General features: G+C 30.3%; 1 protein-coding gene across 4 annotated transcripts; it reads left to right on the forward strand.

The window, feature by feature from the left end:
* Positions 1-35: 35 nt before the first annotated feature.
* On the forward strand, positions 36-15,336 carry LOC141457282 (WD repeat-containing protein 26). 4 transcript variants are annotated; one of them, XM_074134024.1, is made up of 12 exons: positions 36-402; positions 767-866; positions 1,925-1,984; positions 3,773-3,909; positions 4,557-4,691; positions 4,771-4,890; positions 5,528-5,666; positions 5,751-6,011; positions 7,142-7,287; positions 8,906-9,114; positions 9,585-9,770; positions 14,380-15,336. In XM_074134024.1, exons 1-12 carry the CDS (start codon positions 236-238, stop codon positions 14,493-14,495), a joined length of 1,776 nt encoding a protein of 591 aa, XP_073990125.1. In that variant the 5' UTR covers positions 36-235; the 3' UTR covers positions 14,496-15,336. The 4 variants fall into 4 exon arrangements, with proteins under 4 accessions (XP_073990125.1, XP_073990126.1, XP_073990127.1 ...); XM_074134025.1 differs by lacking the exon at positions 14,380-15,336 and adding an exon at positions 10,078-10,560; XM_074134026.1 differs by lacking the exon at positions 14,380-15,336 and adding an exon at positions 11,871-13,946 and having other exon boundaries at positions 37-402.
* The last annotated feature ends 721 nt before the right edge of the window (positions 15,337-16,057 follow it).

The following is a 16,057-nucleotide window of genomic DNA, read 5'->3' on the forward strand; positions in this document are numbered from 1 at the left end:
ATACGAATGCCTGACGTCATGGATCTAAACATTGCTCAGCTGAGACCCATCTGTGATAGTAAAAGGAATGACCATAGTTTCTATTAAGTAAGATTTTTTTCATTTATAGGTGGTCTTAGCGTAATCAGATCCAAGACGGAGTCCCGATAGCAGCCTGGACTCGAAGGGAGACCCGGAGGACGGCGGCTTGGACCCGCCACCGCGAAAAAAGTCTCGTACTTCTCTAGAAGCTACGATGCAAGCAAATGGCTGTTCACCACAGCTACAACATAAAGAAGAACAACCCACTAAAGGAGAAGTTCAAATAAAAACTGAAAATGGTGAAGTTGAAAGAATATTCAGTCAAACTGATCAAGATATTGTGAGATTAATTGGTCAGCACCTAAAAAGCATTGGTCTTCAGTAAGTAATTTTTTATAAAATCTTTTTAGGATAATTGGTTCGTGAAAACATTTTATGTATAAGCCATCCTCCTTGTTTTCGGGGTGAAAAATTGTAATTTGTGGGAAATAATATTTAAATAACTTAAGTTTCGCCACATTACTTGTAAATAAATTTTCTTTAATCAGATTAACTTATTAGGACTTAATATTTTCTTGACTAATATTTTTGAGTTTTACAATCATTTCATTCTTTTCAATTTTAGTTATTATTCTGCTTTCGATTTTGACAAATTTAGAAATTAAGATTTAGAAGATAATATTCATTTTTATTTGTAATTTTTTTTTCTTAAAGTTATATTCCTCTAAATAATACGCAATTTTAGACAGACTGCTGATATGCTTATGAGAGAATCTGGCTGTCGCTTGGATCACCCTGCAGCAGCAAAATTCAGACAACATGTCATGGATGGGGAATGGAATAAAGTAAGAATATTAAAGTTGATTAGTGTAAAGCATTTGTTTCCCTCTGAATGTTGATAATTTTTGTTATTAAATCGAGCAGTGATGCGATACTGCTAGAAAAAAAAAAAGAAGCTTACAATTATAGTAATATTAAGTTTATAATTATTTCTAACCTATTTGTCTAATTTTATCTAAAGAAATATTGACGTATATCAATACAACATCGAGATCACCTTAATAAATTCCTAATTTTTGTGATTGCTTTTAATGTTTCAATGAATTCACCATTTTCAAAATATAAATTTCAGTGAACCATTAATTTCGTAAATCTTTTTAAAAAAATACATATGTAGTGGTGTAACCTCCAAATTCGTGACTTGTTACATTTATATTTACTACTATTAGTAAAAAGTTAGCTAAAAATAATAATTCATTCTAAAGTTGGAGTGCATCCTCCGTAAATAATAATAAATTCAAATAATGTTTACTAATATTGTATAAGTTGTTTGCATGTCATTGATGCGAGCCTTTCTTCCAATATTTCTGCAATGTTTTTTGTATTGTGAATTTTAGAACAACCACAAAATGTATTGTAATTGAAGTTGTTGGCTCATTTCTGATGACCAATCCTAAGAAATACCTTTAAAAACCCAAAGTTTTTAAGATTGATTGTTTAGTTTAAAAAAAACAAACTTGTTTTCGTTAAGAAAAAAAAGCAAAAGAAAGAGGATATTTGGCTAACAAAGTGACTGTATAAAAAGAAATAATTTATTTAATTTCATGATCATCATTATAAAATGAATTAATTACAGAACTGAAAGGGATGCTAACTTAAACCAAAATAACTTGGGTTTTATTGTAGTTATAACTAGTGAATTCTGTTGGTAACCATCGACCTGCAATTATCTGGATTTCAGTCAACAACAAAAATGATATTTATTAAATTTCGAGAGTTTTAAAAGAGATATTTTTTTAATAAAATTATCACTGTGACCTATTTTGGCTAAATGTAAAGTAGGATATCATTACATTTATTACATTTTCTGTGATTCGCCTGATTGTTAATTTATTTTTTTCAGGCAGATAATGATTTAAACGAATTGAAACCTCTCTTGGAGAAATCATCTCACAGTTTGTCTGTAAGTACTTTTACATTAATTAGGATTTTTTTTTTACCACCAAGAGTCTACCATGTATTGTGGTGTGAGCTTCTGAGTAGTAAGCTGTAATTAGCTCCCAAGAAGACAAATTCTAAAAGCAGGTAGCTGGATTTGCATAAGGATCACTATAGCATTAATCAGTAAGCTAGTCTTTTATTCTAATAAGCACCCTCTATGATTTGCGGAGCCAACTCACAAGAAACACATTTTAACAAATTTACATTTTCCACATTGGAAGTAAAGATCTATATAGTAATAAGTGTTTGATTTTAGATTAGAGATTGGTTCAGTGGTCTGCATGCTTGATTTCTATCCTAGTAGTTCATTGTCCGGAGATGGACGTTGTCGAGATAACACTACTCGTAGGCCTGATGTGCCCTGAAAAAAGCTACTGGTCCCAAAATCTTCAGTTGTCGCATCTATTTCTATAAATGATTAAATATGTTGAGGTTGAGTATACACAGATGTTCCATTTGTACTATGTGTTCTATTCGTTTCTGTGGTAAAATATTTTAAAGAAAACGAAGAAAGTTCAAGATTGAATTACTAAGACGTATTAGAGTGTACGAGGGACTGGAAATACTGTATTATAGAGGTAAACTCAGAAATATTTATTGTACATAACCCCAACAGGACCAGGTTCATAATTTGAAACTGGCTGTCTCGCAAAAGTACTCTTATCCATCTGAAGGAATATTTTCTATTACTATGGCTAAAACAAACAGCATCCCGCAAAGGCGACTTGTGGAACTCTTCAAGCCCAAAATCTGCCCAAAAAGTGTCAAATCTGCTACAGCTTCAGCTGTTGAAAGATTTAGATTAGGTCTGAAAGCAGCAAGCAAATATTCTCCCTTTCCACCTGAAGCACCACCAATTCGTCTATACTTGAGTATTTTTAATAAAAATAAATTTATACAAAGAAATTGTGCTTAGAATAGCTACTAAAAATTCAGAAAGGAATATTTTATTCTTTTATAGAAAAACCAGAAGATACATTTTTAAAGTAAGTGCTTAAATCACAAAATTTATAGAATAATTAAGTAATAAATGAATTCGTAAATTGGAAAATATTACATTAAATTGCCAATATTAACGTGTCTAATTTAGTTTTCATAAAAATTGCTGAAGAATAAATAGTTTTGTGTATAATGAATGTGTATAAAATATTAAAGATTAAATTCAGAAACAAATGATTAAGACTTTAATCTCATAGTTTTTTATAGTAGTATTTTGCCAATATTTCGTAAAATGATGTATTAATTTTTTTACGTATTACGTACTTAAAAATAATTAATTACTTAGAAATAAATAGTAAGCCTCCGTACATCAATTTCATAGTAACGATAATTTCTAGTATTAATATCCTCAATAAAAAGTATAAGGGTTCATTAAACGCCAAGGTGTTTAACCTAGTGGTTAAGAAGCGAGGCTTTGTAAGTGGGAGATCCCCAGTTCGAATCCCGCGTCCTTTTTATTTATTAGAAAAAATGTTACTGGTAAATTATGTGCTTCCGTCCTCGCGCACGACGCGATTGGGCAGTTAGAGGTTAAGCCCCGCCTGAAAAAATAGGCGATTACTATATTTTATTCTCAATAGACTTCAATCTGATGGCCATTTAAAAATTTATCTGCCGCTGGTTTAAAGATCGCCTATTTTCTGTATAAACACGGTGCAAGATGGTTTTCGGTTGACCCCGATAATTACTTCTGTAATAATTCAGGGTATCTAACTATCATTTTTATTAATATTACTACTATTCTGTTTAGGAGATGAAATTTTTAATTTTGGAGCAGAAGTATCTAGAATATTTAGAAGATGGGAGGGTATTAGATGCTTTACACGTTTTAAGAAACGAACTTGCTCCTTTACAGCACAACACATCTAGAGTCCATGAAATTAGCAGGTAATATTTCATTTTAGATCAATATTGAATTTGCAAATTTAATTTGTACATTTCCATAATCTGATGTACTTGTTAATGTTTAGTAATTTGTTGGAATAAAAGAAAAGAATCGTAGGAAAAAATTTCAAAAATTTCTTAGATTAATGCAGACAATTTGTGAGAAAATCAGAAATTTAGGGCAGAGGGGGAGTAATGTTAGGAAAAGTGTGGGTTAGGCTGTTTTTCTTTTTATAAAGATACTCTTAATGACTTTTTAAAAATTTGTATAGAAATATAAATCAGTAAATGAATAAAAATATGTATTTTAAACTGCATTATGAACAAGTTGTGCATTCCAACCTTGATGTCACTCCTTATCTTTTGTGCAAAATTTAACTGCTGTACAATTGTCAAGATTGTCTTTTTTATCTTTAAAAGCTAGTATTAAAAAGTTATGTTTATTTTTAAACCGTAACGAACTTTCTTTAGTTTTTCAAAAGTTCAAAACTTTAGTTTTGAAGGACGTATGTAATTTAAATGTAACTTAAGTTCATTACGAGATTGTGTTCTTCACATAATTTTGTTAAGAATAGTTTATATTGGTCTTGTCCTCTTGTAAGAAGTTAAGACTCGTATTTAAGAATATAATTCTGTTGCAATTATTTCAGTTTTATGATGTGTGGTGGACCAGATGAACTTAAACGAATTACTTGCTGGGAAGGTAAGGGATCAGTTTCTCGGTCTAAACTTATGGACAAATTGCAACAGTTTCTTCCGCCCAGCATCATGCTTCCTCCTAGGAGGTAATCTTCAGGAATCATATATTTTCTAATAATATTATCTGAATAAAAATTTAGATTTTAATTGAAAGAAAATTTACAGGTTGTATGCATTACTGACTCAAGCAGTAGAATTACAAAAAGAAAAGTGCCCATATCACAATACAAAAATGGAAGATGGAATTGAAAATATTTCTCTTCTTGTTGATCATCGTTGCTCAAGGTTTATTAATTAAAATATATGTATATATTTTTATTTTTATTCATTTTCTTAATAAGTCAATTAGTGATTTTTAAAGCATCGATTCGTGCGTCATTAAGGGTTTTTGCTACAGCCTAAATAGGCTTTGCTTATAGGATTAAAAATATATACAAAATAAATAAAAGAAAGCAGCAGTATTGGTATCGAATTTCATTTTTATTAAGATAATTTACAAGATTTACGTATTAAATTACAAGTGTATGAGCAAAAACCATAAGTATTAAAAATGTATCTTCCTTTTAATAAAGAATCATGCTTTAAAATAAATTAAACTCTTTATAATAGAGTTTTATAAAATCACTTTTGTTTAGTTTCTACAACCAACTGGTGTTATGACTATTAGTAAGGGGATATGTAAGATTTAATGTAGATATTTCACGTTAGTTAAGCTGAATAAAGTGGATGGTAGAAATTAATTGTTCATTATTTCAAGTGTTGCATGCTTAGATAATAGGTTACAGTTTACGTTCTCATCTCGACAGATTTAAATTATTACTTTAGTCGCCATTTTTATTGCACTATAACTTAAGAGTACATTTTTATTGAATGGTTTTCATTAGCTTGAAAAAAGTATATCATTCGTAAATTGTTGTTTCAGAGACCAATTCCCATGCGAAACAATTCAAGTACTCAATAATCACTGTGATGAAGTATGGTATTGCAGGTTTTCACCTGATGGCCTAAAACTTGCTACTGGTTCCAAGGACACTACTGTTATCATTTGGGATGTTGATCCAGTAAATAGTTACCAATTTTTTCTACTTATATAGATTTTTTATTTCATCCTTCAAAATAATTAATCTTTGAAAAATTACGTATAGGAAACACTAACATGCAGCCATCGTAAAACATTAGATGGTCATTCATACGGTGTGGCATTCTTAGCATGGTCACCAGATGGTACTCATCTGTTAGCTTGTGGACCGGAAGATTGTCCTGAACTATGGCTTTGGAATATAGAGACAGAAGAACTCAGAGTCAAACTGTCGCATTCACCAGATGATAGCCTAACATCTTGTTCCTGGCATGCGGATGGCACACGATTTGTGACAGGAGGCATTCGTGGACAGTTTTATCAGTGTGTAAGTTAACTTCTAATTACAAACAACAACTGGAATTGTTTCAATAACGGAATAATTTTGAATTTTTTTTTGTACATTCTTCACACTACTTTTTTGTGTTAACCATATAACATTTATTCAGTTTAAAATAAAAAAAACAAATGCATATTTATTACTAAATGCTTTATAAAAAAGTAAGCGCCTCCCTTGAGAATCTTGAGAGATTTTAACTCTCTATAAGGAATAAAATTGCGATTGTCAAAATTTTTGCTTTTGAGGTTTTATCAGAAATACTCGCTTTGAGTTTACTTTTGAGTTCATTGATTGTCGTTGTACGCGTCCTCCATAACTCAAAAACAGAAAATCGCAGAAAGTTCAAACTAGATGTTTTGTATTGTTGCCACTGAAGGGTATCCGACATTAAGGATTCCGGCCAAAATGGACAACTGGAAGGCTAATTAATCGACAAGATTTTTCAGTTTTTTTAGATTTTCTTTAAACTTGATTACGCACCGTTCACTCACGAATCTTAACCTACAATTCTAATTTGTAATGTTTTTCTTGGATTTCATGTTTAAGCATTTTTCAATGAGATGGTTTCAAAGAATGATTTTATTTGAACTTTATTCTCATACTTTATTCATTTTCCATTAAACTTTAATTTACGTGGGATCTTAGTGGAATTGGAAAAAGTGCAGTACTGGTTAATATCACTTGATTTTATCAGTCGCCGCAAGCAGGTAACCTAACTCACAGAGTAAACATATAGTATAGTGTAAAATGGAAACATAGTTGATGACAAATTCCTACCAAACTGATAAAACAACTTCTGTTCAAGGATGAAAGTCCGAATCCGATCTGGATACTTAAAACAGTCGTGCTGACTGATAAAATAAGCGTTATTCTTGGAGTAGGTTCTTCTCTAGTGTCATTTCAAAATATTGTACGAGTCAAATTCGTGTACAATATTTATGAGCATGAATTGTGTAACCAAAATTCTGGTTTCACAAAAGGACCTTTTTATAAAATGTATTTAAATTTCGTATCTTGAATCTACATAGATATGAAATAAATGAGTAAAAATTGAATTTTTATTGTATATAATTACAAATTTTATAATTTAATTGCATATGCATTTTTTTATACTTTAGGATTTAGCCGGTAACGTGTTAGACTCTTGGGAGGGAGTGAGAGTAAATTGCCTTTGGTGCAGATCTGATGGCAAAAGTGTATTGGCGGCAGATACTCATCACCGAATTAGAACCTACAACTTTGAAGATCTTTCTGATGCAAATATGTAAGCACTTATTAAAACAAAAAATTCAATAATAGGTATGTCTTAATTAATTTGCCTCATTAAAGATTGTGCTTCTTTGCTCAATTTTTGTATGTTTTTTTTAAATCTGGTATTGTATTTATATGAAAAAATCGTATAGCTAATATTTTATTATTTGTAGATCACTTATTAAGTTTAAAAAGTTCTGCATGAAACGGGTATCTATCTATAATGAGAGCGCCCTGGATAGAAAAGTGCCTATTCGTACATCAGACAAACCAAGGAATTTAACTTCAAAAATTTGTTTTTCTCATTTCTAAAAGATTTTTTTCAAGTTATAACATTGGTAGAGAAAAATAAATTATAAACTTCTAGTACTTTTTTGTTGTGCAAAAAATAAATGAAGATTTTGGGTAATGAAATTCTACTTTATGACAAGGGCCATTGATGAAAAACACGTTTCTAATCTTTTTTCTATACATTTTTATATTTAGTTGAAAGTTGTAGAAATTTTTTGTTCTTGCCAAAATTAGAGCTTAATTTTGTATATACACAGGGTATCCAGTATAAGAATACCGTTACTTCGCGAAGCGATTCTGGGCATCGTTAGCAACAAAAAATCTGTATAAACTATGGTCTATATAAACTCATTCTGTTTCGTTTTATAGATATTTTTAATTTTATGTTTTTTCAAGATATAACAACTTTTTAGCAAATATTTGTCTACATTCCTGAAACTAATAAAGCTAAAGCAACTTCAGTAAGCTCATTAGAAATAAGGTTAAATTTCCTTTTTAATAAGCTAATTTATATTTCAAAATAATTATTCAAGATTTCACTTTGAGGCCCAAACATAAGAAATAGCAAGTTTCTAATTTTTTCCCAAAACTCTCGACTTAACTTTTCTCAAAAATATGAGTTCAAAACTTGCACTACTCATGAAAAACATCAAAATACAAACACCTTTCGTAAGGCATACCATGAATATAGGTTATTTTAAAAATTAATACAGAAATTTTATATTAATTACAAAAAAGTAGGAAGATGCATCGTCGGCATGGTGACCTGATCGCCTGAATACCTCCCCGAATGTATTGGCGTTCGGAACACGCCTGTCAGGAAATCATCTAGCATACTCCCACCTCGCTTCTCCACTATTCCCATCTACGAATCCGTAGATGTATAACATATCGCGATATTCAATATTCGAATATGTTGGCATGATGATAGTAAAACGACAACTAATGAAACGTAAAATCTAATCTAATGAAATGTAGACTTTACGCTGTTAAGAACAAAAATTAGGGATATCGAAATGGGGTCAACGTCATTTTTCACCATTTTTTATATAGTTTTCATAATCATTGTCAAAACCAGTGGTACTTAAGGATCCCCGATCAGTTTATTGGCCATAACCCCCCAAAAAAATGAAGATACAGCACCGGGGGTGGAAAATTTGAAAATTAGACAAAAAAATAGTTTATTCGGTTTTTCCGGATTTCCGCTTTCCTAAAAAGTTATTGGCGATTGGTGCGTTTTAAATGGATCACCCTGTGTATATATGTATGTATATAAGTTAAATGAAGAGTTAACACCCAATTAAATTATTTTGTTACTCTAAAAGGAAATAATGTTTCAGATTATTGGAAGATCAACCAGTTGTTACCTTCTGTGTCGACGACAGTGATCGTCTTGCACTTCTAAATGTGGCCACCCAAGGTGTACACTTATGGGATCTTGAAGATAAAGTTCTTGTTAGAAAGTTTCAGGGTGTAACTCAAGGTCACTTCACTATCCACTCTTGTTTTGGTGGAGTCAATCAAGACTTTATCGCTAGTGGTAGTGAAGGTAAAATATTTACATAGTTAATGAAACGTTTGCATATAGCAATCATTAAAACTTTTTTTTCTTTTGAATGATTTTTTCTTTTCTTTTTTTTTTTGCTATCGGATCAATTTTTAAATTTGGAATTAGTAAATAAAATACTGTTTCAGCTCGTGAAGTGTTTTATTTTCAGTTATTAAAATGTAGTGAGGAAATCTAAAGTGTAAAACCATAAAAAGTAAAGTTCACCTTGTTCCTTGGCACAGTACAATTTATTCCTACTAGGACTCAATTTGTACATTCTCGGGTTGTGGTGTTGTGTGGCAAATTTTTTGTACATTGAATTAACAAATCTATAATAAACTAACTTTGTAAGAAATAAGGACTTACAAAGTCCTTATTAAGTACTTACTAAGGCAAGACCTACTAAAAGTTATTGTCGTAATATTTGTTTTAAATATTTTTATTTAATATTTTGAAAACTATGGTTTCAGATCACAAAGTCTACGTATGGCATATAAAGAGAGAACGGCCGATAGCCACCCTTACAGGTCATTCTAGAACTGTAAATTGTGTGTCATGGAATCCTGTATACCATCGTATGATGGCTTCAGCCTCAGATGACTGTACGGTTCGTATATGGGCACCTGCTGAAGTAGCCGCACAACAAACAGCTAAAGGTGTGCCTAAATTATTTAATAACATAATTAATTCTTTATTCATTTAATCCAATGAAAGTTAATATTTGTTTGTGGAAATAGTTTTATTGAAAAATTGATTTTAAGAAAACGATGTAGAAACTTGTTTTGTAAGATATGTGTTTCGAAAAATAAAAAAATATATGTCGAAAAAATAACAAAATATGAAACGCCTTCACTGCTTATTGAAGTAAAACTGAAACATACGTGTGCTGAGCATATTCTGTAAAACATGCTTCCCACCACTTACGTCGTAATCCAGCACTACAATTTAACTTTTAAACGATAGGGGATTCGAGTGTTACGAAGAAGAGTGTGGAATTGACACCGAGGGTTCAAAAACGTTTGCTGATCTTAGCATTCAAAGCAAATCCTAAGGAACATTGACAATCGACTCTACTTTACGGAGTGAGAACAATGATGAGTGAAAGCTAAGAAAAAGAGATAAAACCTTTTATGAAAAAGGTTTTCTCTTCCAATAAAAAAAAAAAATTCCCGCCAGCGGTTTGTGAATAGGAAGTTCCAGGAATATGGTTTGTGCTTTAGGTAAATATGTACTATACTAAGCATGACCTTGGATTTGGTCAGTAATGCCGGTGTATAAAATAAAATGAATGCAGTTAGTAGACAGATTTCACGTTAATTAAATTGTTGGGGTAATTGGCCATTATGTGGCGAGTGTTTGTGTAGTGGTAAACGTGGATTTGTGTGCTACTTTTTATTTGTTAGAAAATATTGTTTATGGTAAATAATGTGCTTCCGCTCCCGTCCACGGCACCTAATCGGTAGTTGGACGTTAAGCCCTCGCTTGAAAAAGTAGTCGAATACTCTACTTATTTTAATCAGCCATTATATATGTAGCTTATTAAACGTCTTAGATTCAGCTGCATCAGTACTGATAATTATGTTGTGACAACCGTAAATATGCAGAAATTTACGCTGGTACATTTCATTGCATATGACTTTGTACATTTGATACTCTTATACTGCTCGGTAAAGAGGGAACGTGCAGCGACAGAACACTGTCTGGAGGCCGGCTTGCACTGAGATGGCCTTGAGTGCTAATGAAGTTAAATGTTGTCGTGCCTTAAATTAAAAAACTTGTTTAATGAGAGCTTTTATAATAATATAAATATAATCATGCAGATTTTCGATTTTGAGAAAATATCCGATTTGAGATACTCTGGTTGCGAAAAAGTGATTTTTACAAATAGGTGTGTATCCACCGTATCTCAGTTACGAAAAATTGCTGAAAATTCAAATTTGATATTTTCTTACGTGAAACAGGATGCCACAGTAAGGTCTACCGAAAGGACCACTTTACTGAAAACTGCCCCAACGATTTTCTTTGCACTTATATCAGTTACAATGGTTGCAGATCTGTAAATTTTGTTTGAAACGTTTTCCCAGGAGAATTCAAATAAGGGCACCTCTGGGAGAGAGGAGTGATTTTCTCTGAAACGCCATTTTTGTATAATGTATAACTTGCACCTGTTTAATAAGAATAAAAAGTGGAACTAAACCAAACTTGGAGTTTCAAATTTCCAAAATAGTGATATCGGAAATACCATTTAATGAACAAATTTTCTAGATTTTGAGAGTTTCTCGGAAACGATTAATTTTCTTTAAACTTTATGTATACATTTTTACACATAGATTTGTAAATTTCACTTTAATCAATCATTTTTTAGAAAAATTATTTTTAGTACCGTGTTTGAGAGAGGCCAGGGTAGGCTTCCCTTTAAGGTGGCATTTCCATGTAACGTAACTTTTAGAAACTGTACATGTTGGTAGGATTTGTGTAATAAGACCTTGAAAATGGCACTTGTATTCATAACAGATTTTTTTAACCTCCTATACTTCAGGATAAACCATATCGGACATATTGACACATTATAATTTTCTTAAATCAGTCGAAAAAGCGGGTAACTGAAATATGTTCTATTAATTTAAATTTGTTTAAAATGTCCAGTTTTGAAGAAGTCTTTTGTACATTTTGTATGTCTGAGAATTTCTCAAGAAGCTATTAAGTTATATTTAAAATATACATATATTTACATGTCAGTGCTCTGCTTTATACAGGAGATCTGTCTGGTGAAAGTTCTGGCAGCTGTTTAAACGGAACAAGTTGGCATTCGGACATGACATCCTAGTAAAGCCAAAAAACAACAAACATCATCCTTTTATATATATATATATACTCCTTTTTTGTACAGAACTAGTTATATAACAATTATTTTACCACAGAGAGTAAATTAAAGTAAACTTCAAAAATTTAAAAAAAAAATCATATATAAAAATAATAAAAGGAAAAATAATGGTTGTAATATTGGTAGGTAAGTACTTACTGCTTGCTGATTGCAGTTGTCAAACATTGACTTGAAAAAAAAAATGTATCCATAAATTGACTAAAAAATTCTTAATACCTATTTAATTTATTTTTTGTTTTTGTTTTTAATTGACGTTCATCTCATAATTAACAATATTTGAAAAGATATTTTCAACAAAAAAGAAAAGGAATTATAATTTTAATTGGATCGGATATTTATATATATCTGTTGGATATATTAGGAGGTAAAAAAAAAAAAAAAATCATTTTAGCCTTAACACTTTTTGTAAATTGCCTTATAATGTCAATTTTTTGAATGTGGACTTATCCAAGAAAGAGCGTTCATCATGTCTTTTTTGTGTGTTGTTATTGTGTTTGTTAAGTTACTTATAAATTATATAGTATTTTTTTTTATTCTTAGTGAGATTTATAAGATTAAAAAAAAAGAGTAAATTTTCATAGTTCAAACTAAAAGCGAACAAATCTTGAAAAACTTTTAAGTCTGGAGCACGCTGGCAACCAATTTGCAATATTTGTTCCTTAGATAAGCTGATTATTTATATTTTGACTTTTTCATCGCGTTCATAAATGCGTGAAAAGAATCTTTATTCTTGGGTTATTTTAATTTGTAAGTAAATGTAGTTTAAAAAAAAAAAATGTCCTCCTAAAAATTTGGTTTTGTATAGAGATTATTATATTGTGCATTTATGAATCAGTTCAATGTGGAAAGTTAATTCTGAAACGCATAATAAGTTCGTACGCTAAGAAAGGGTTAGATTTTTTTCTAGAGAAAGAATCAGTATCTCTTTCTTTTCCCTAAATCAATTCGCTTTGCTTTTTGCTATTTCCATTTCGCTGATGATCAGGTCTGTAAAACTCTGGCTTCGTAATAGTAGACATGAATCCATCAGAACCTTTGAAAACTGTTAAGTAACCTTTGAGTTTTAATGTACTCTGATTTTCATTAAAATAACTATCAGAAAATACGCGTTCGTTCATGGAAGATTTAAAGGTGCTGGGATTAAACAAATCATTGATAAGATTAGTAAAGAACTAATTGTACAAAATTTAGAATGCTTAACGAAGATCTTTTTGATGTCACTTTTCTATACCGCTGCCAAATTAATGAATTTTACTTTTGAAACCTCCTCTTTCTCACAAATTAGCTCGCAATCCCTCGACGCCACGGTATATATTGAAAAGAAGTCGGCAGTCTTAAGGCCAAGTACGGTACATATTTTGCATTTGCATTTTTTTATTTCCAGGTATTTCAGGGGATGATGTGTGATAAGAGGGAACATGAAATAATTCAATGACATTTTGCGATAACTGCTTTATTTATGTTTTAGTAATGAACTTTATGTTCGTGGTTTAGAAATCACAAATTATTGCCTAGTAGAAAAGAGCAAGTAAAGTTAGTTTTGTATCGGAAGTAAAATTATTGAAAGATATAAAATAAGCCTTAATAGTAATCAAGATTATTTTTTTCATTGAAAGGCAGATCGTCTTTAGTGTCAAGCCATTTTCTCGAAAACGTTTAATTAACGAACCTGATTTTGTTAGCCTATTTGCTCCAATGTTATGACGTCTTAATTTTTTACAAAAGTAGAACAACTCGATCTCTTTAAAATCTAAAAAAGTTGTCATCACGCTAAACGAACTTTATTTACTTGATTCTAAAGGCCACAATTTAATGGCAAATATTAAAAGAATGAATTTATATAGGCTTATATTGGAACAGTCTGAGCAAGATTTTGCCCACTATGTTGGTAGTTATCCTTTCTAGAACCACAATAAATTCTACACTTTTAGGTGTTAAAAACCTACAGCTCGAGAAGACTATTTAATCTGCGCTAAGAAAGATTATATTTAAAGAATTAAAACCAAAGTCAACATTATCAAGCATTCATTCTTCGAATATACAAGTTGGTTGCTAGTGTTTGGACATCAAGCTAATATTTTAACAATATTAAAAAATAAAATAATCAGAAAACAGTATACATTGAAGCAATAAAGTACCATAGATTTCTTGATCCAACTAATCATTGGTTTTCGAATTGTAGTCTTGGAATTATAAGCAAGCCCTGAATAAAAGTTCTAAAAAACATACATTTGGTTTTAGGTATTAATGGATTAGTGGATATTGTAAATACAAGGTTACCTTTATTGGTAAATGTACTCATAAATAAAAAATATTCTCCCATTTAATAAAAGAATGTATAAAACAAAAGGTTGCCTTTATTTTATTTTTTTTCATTCTAGAAGTTAAGATGGCAGTCAAGATTAAGACCGCACATCAAAATGTGAAAGAACATCCTATCTGTGTTCTTAAAACTCTGGAACATGTACAAGGTATATGTCGTTTGGATACAAAATAATAATTTAACCTTGTTTAATTTTAAGCAGTCCATAATTCTAATTTTTGTAGTTTGATAAACTGGGATTGTTTCTTAAATAAAGCCTTTAAATGTTGTCATGTAGCATTGCAATCATTGTGTATAATTAATCCTAATCTATGTGTTAAATGCCATGCCATATTGTTTTTCTCTTTTATTTCTGCACTTCGTTAAGACGTCGGCTGAGACATTTTGTTTGTAAATATTATTATTGATTCAGCAAACTAGTGGATGTGATAAAATTTATTTTAAATTTTAAAAAATAGAAAAAAAATTGAACTTTATTTTACAAATTGCAATTATTAATTTATTATACTTTTTTTTAAAAGTACCTTTTTTGTAATTTATTCTATTCATCATTTATTATTATTTTAATTTTTTGGAAATGTATTGTTACTTAAAACTCTATATAATGAATATATCATTAAAAATTTACAATGGATGAAGTCCGGCAATAAGATTTATTAAAAATGTTGAAAATAATAAATTAGAAATAAAAATACTAATCTTATCAATGGAATTTGTTTCATTCATTTGTTGTTGAAACATTGGATTTTGGCATTGTCATTGCCTGCCCTTGCGAAAAAATTTGTGGCCAAACGTTAATTTTTTTGTTTCAATTATTTCTTCCATTTATTTTATTTCATAATATTCATTTTTTCCAAATTTTCTAGCCTTTTTGATTATGTACATAAAAATTATAACAATAATTTGTAGTTATTAATATTAATTAGGTACGAGCTATTAATAATAAATGTAATTTGAGTTCATTTTTTTTCTCAATTTGTATAACTATATTAAAGTGAATTTTCATAGTTTACAATGTTTGTTGTGTCTTCTTCTCCTTTTTTAATTTTATTTTTTGTTTTAGTTTTTAAAGCTTTCTTAGAATTAAAATCTTCACTTTCTGATTCAATATGAACAAAAACATATTTTTTTTAGAAAGGAATTAATATTAAAAAAACTACTTCTACTCTGGTAAAAATAAGAATGAGTACGTTTAACCAATAAAACATAAACCTAAATGGGTATTTTATTTTAAAGGTATCCAGCTGTAGGTCCTTAGATTTTCACTTCCTAGATGCTCTTTGCAGCTATTATTTGGTGTTAAGCAGTAATGACTGAAACAAGAAAACCCTGTTCATAGGCTGGCAGTGCCCAGAAAACGCTATCAATACTTAAACATTCAAACATGCAAAATTTAAAATAATTAGTAGTACTATAATGTGCGCTTTCTAGTTAGAATACCTCATCTACTCCTATGTATGTATTTGTTTTGAATTAGCAAGTTAGAAAAGAGCTCCTCGACAAACAAAAGAATTTATTTGATTTGTATTACGTACTTAAATAATTGGAGGAATAAGAATAAAAGTAAAAATAAAGTCATAATAGCTTCAGAAATATCATTAGATTAGGCAAAGTGTTGCAACTACTTTTCCAAAGCAGGACATTTCCAAAATATTTCTTTGTATTGCCTCACAAACTAGAAATCCCCTATTGGAAATTGAAAAAAGGGGTAGTCGTGTGAATGTTCACAATAGATT

The sequence above is a fragment of the Rhodnius prolixus genome, unplaced genomic scaffold (assembly GCF_049639745.1).
Source record: "Rhodnius prolixus isolate KJV_2025 unplaced genomic scaffold, Rpr scaffold_10, whole genome shotgun sequence".
In the NCBI taxonomy this organism is placed as follows: domain Eukaryota; kingdom Metazoa; phylum Arthropoda; class Insecta; order Hemiptera; family Reduviidae; genus Rhodnius; species Rhodnius prolixus.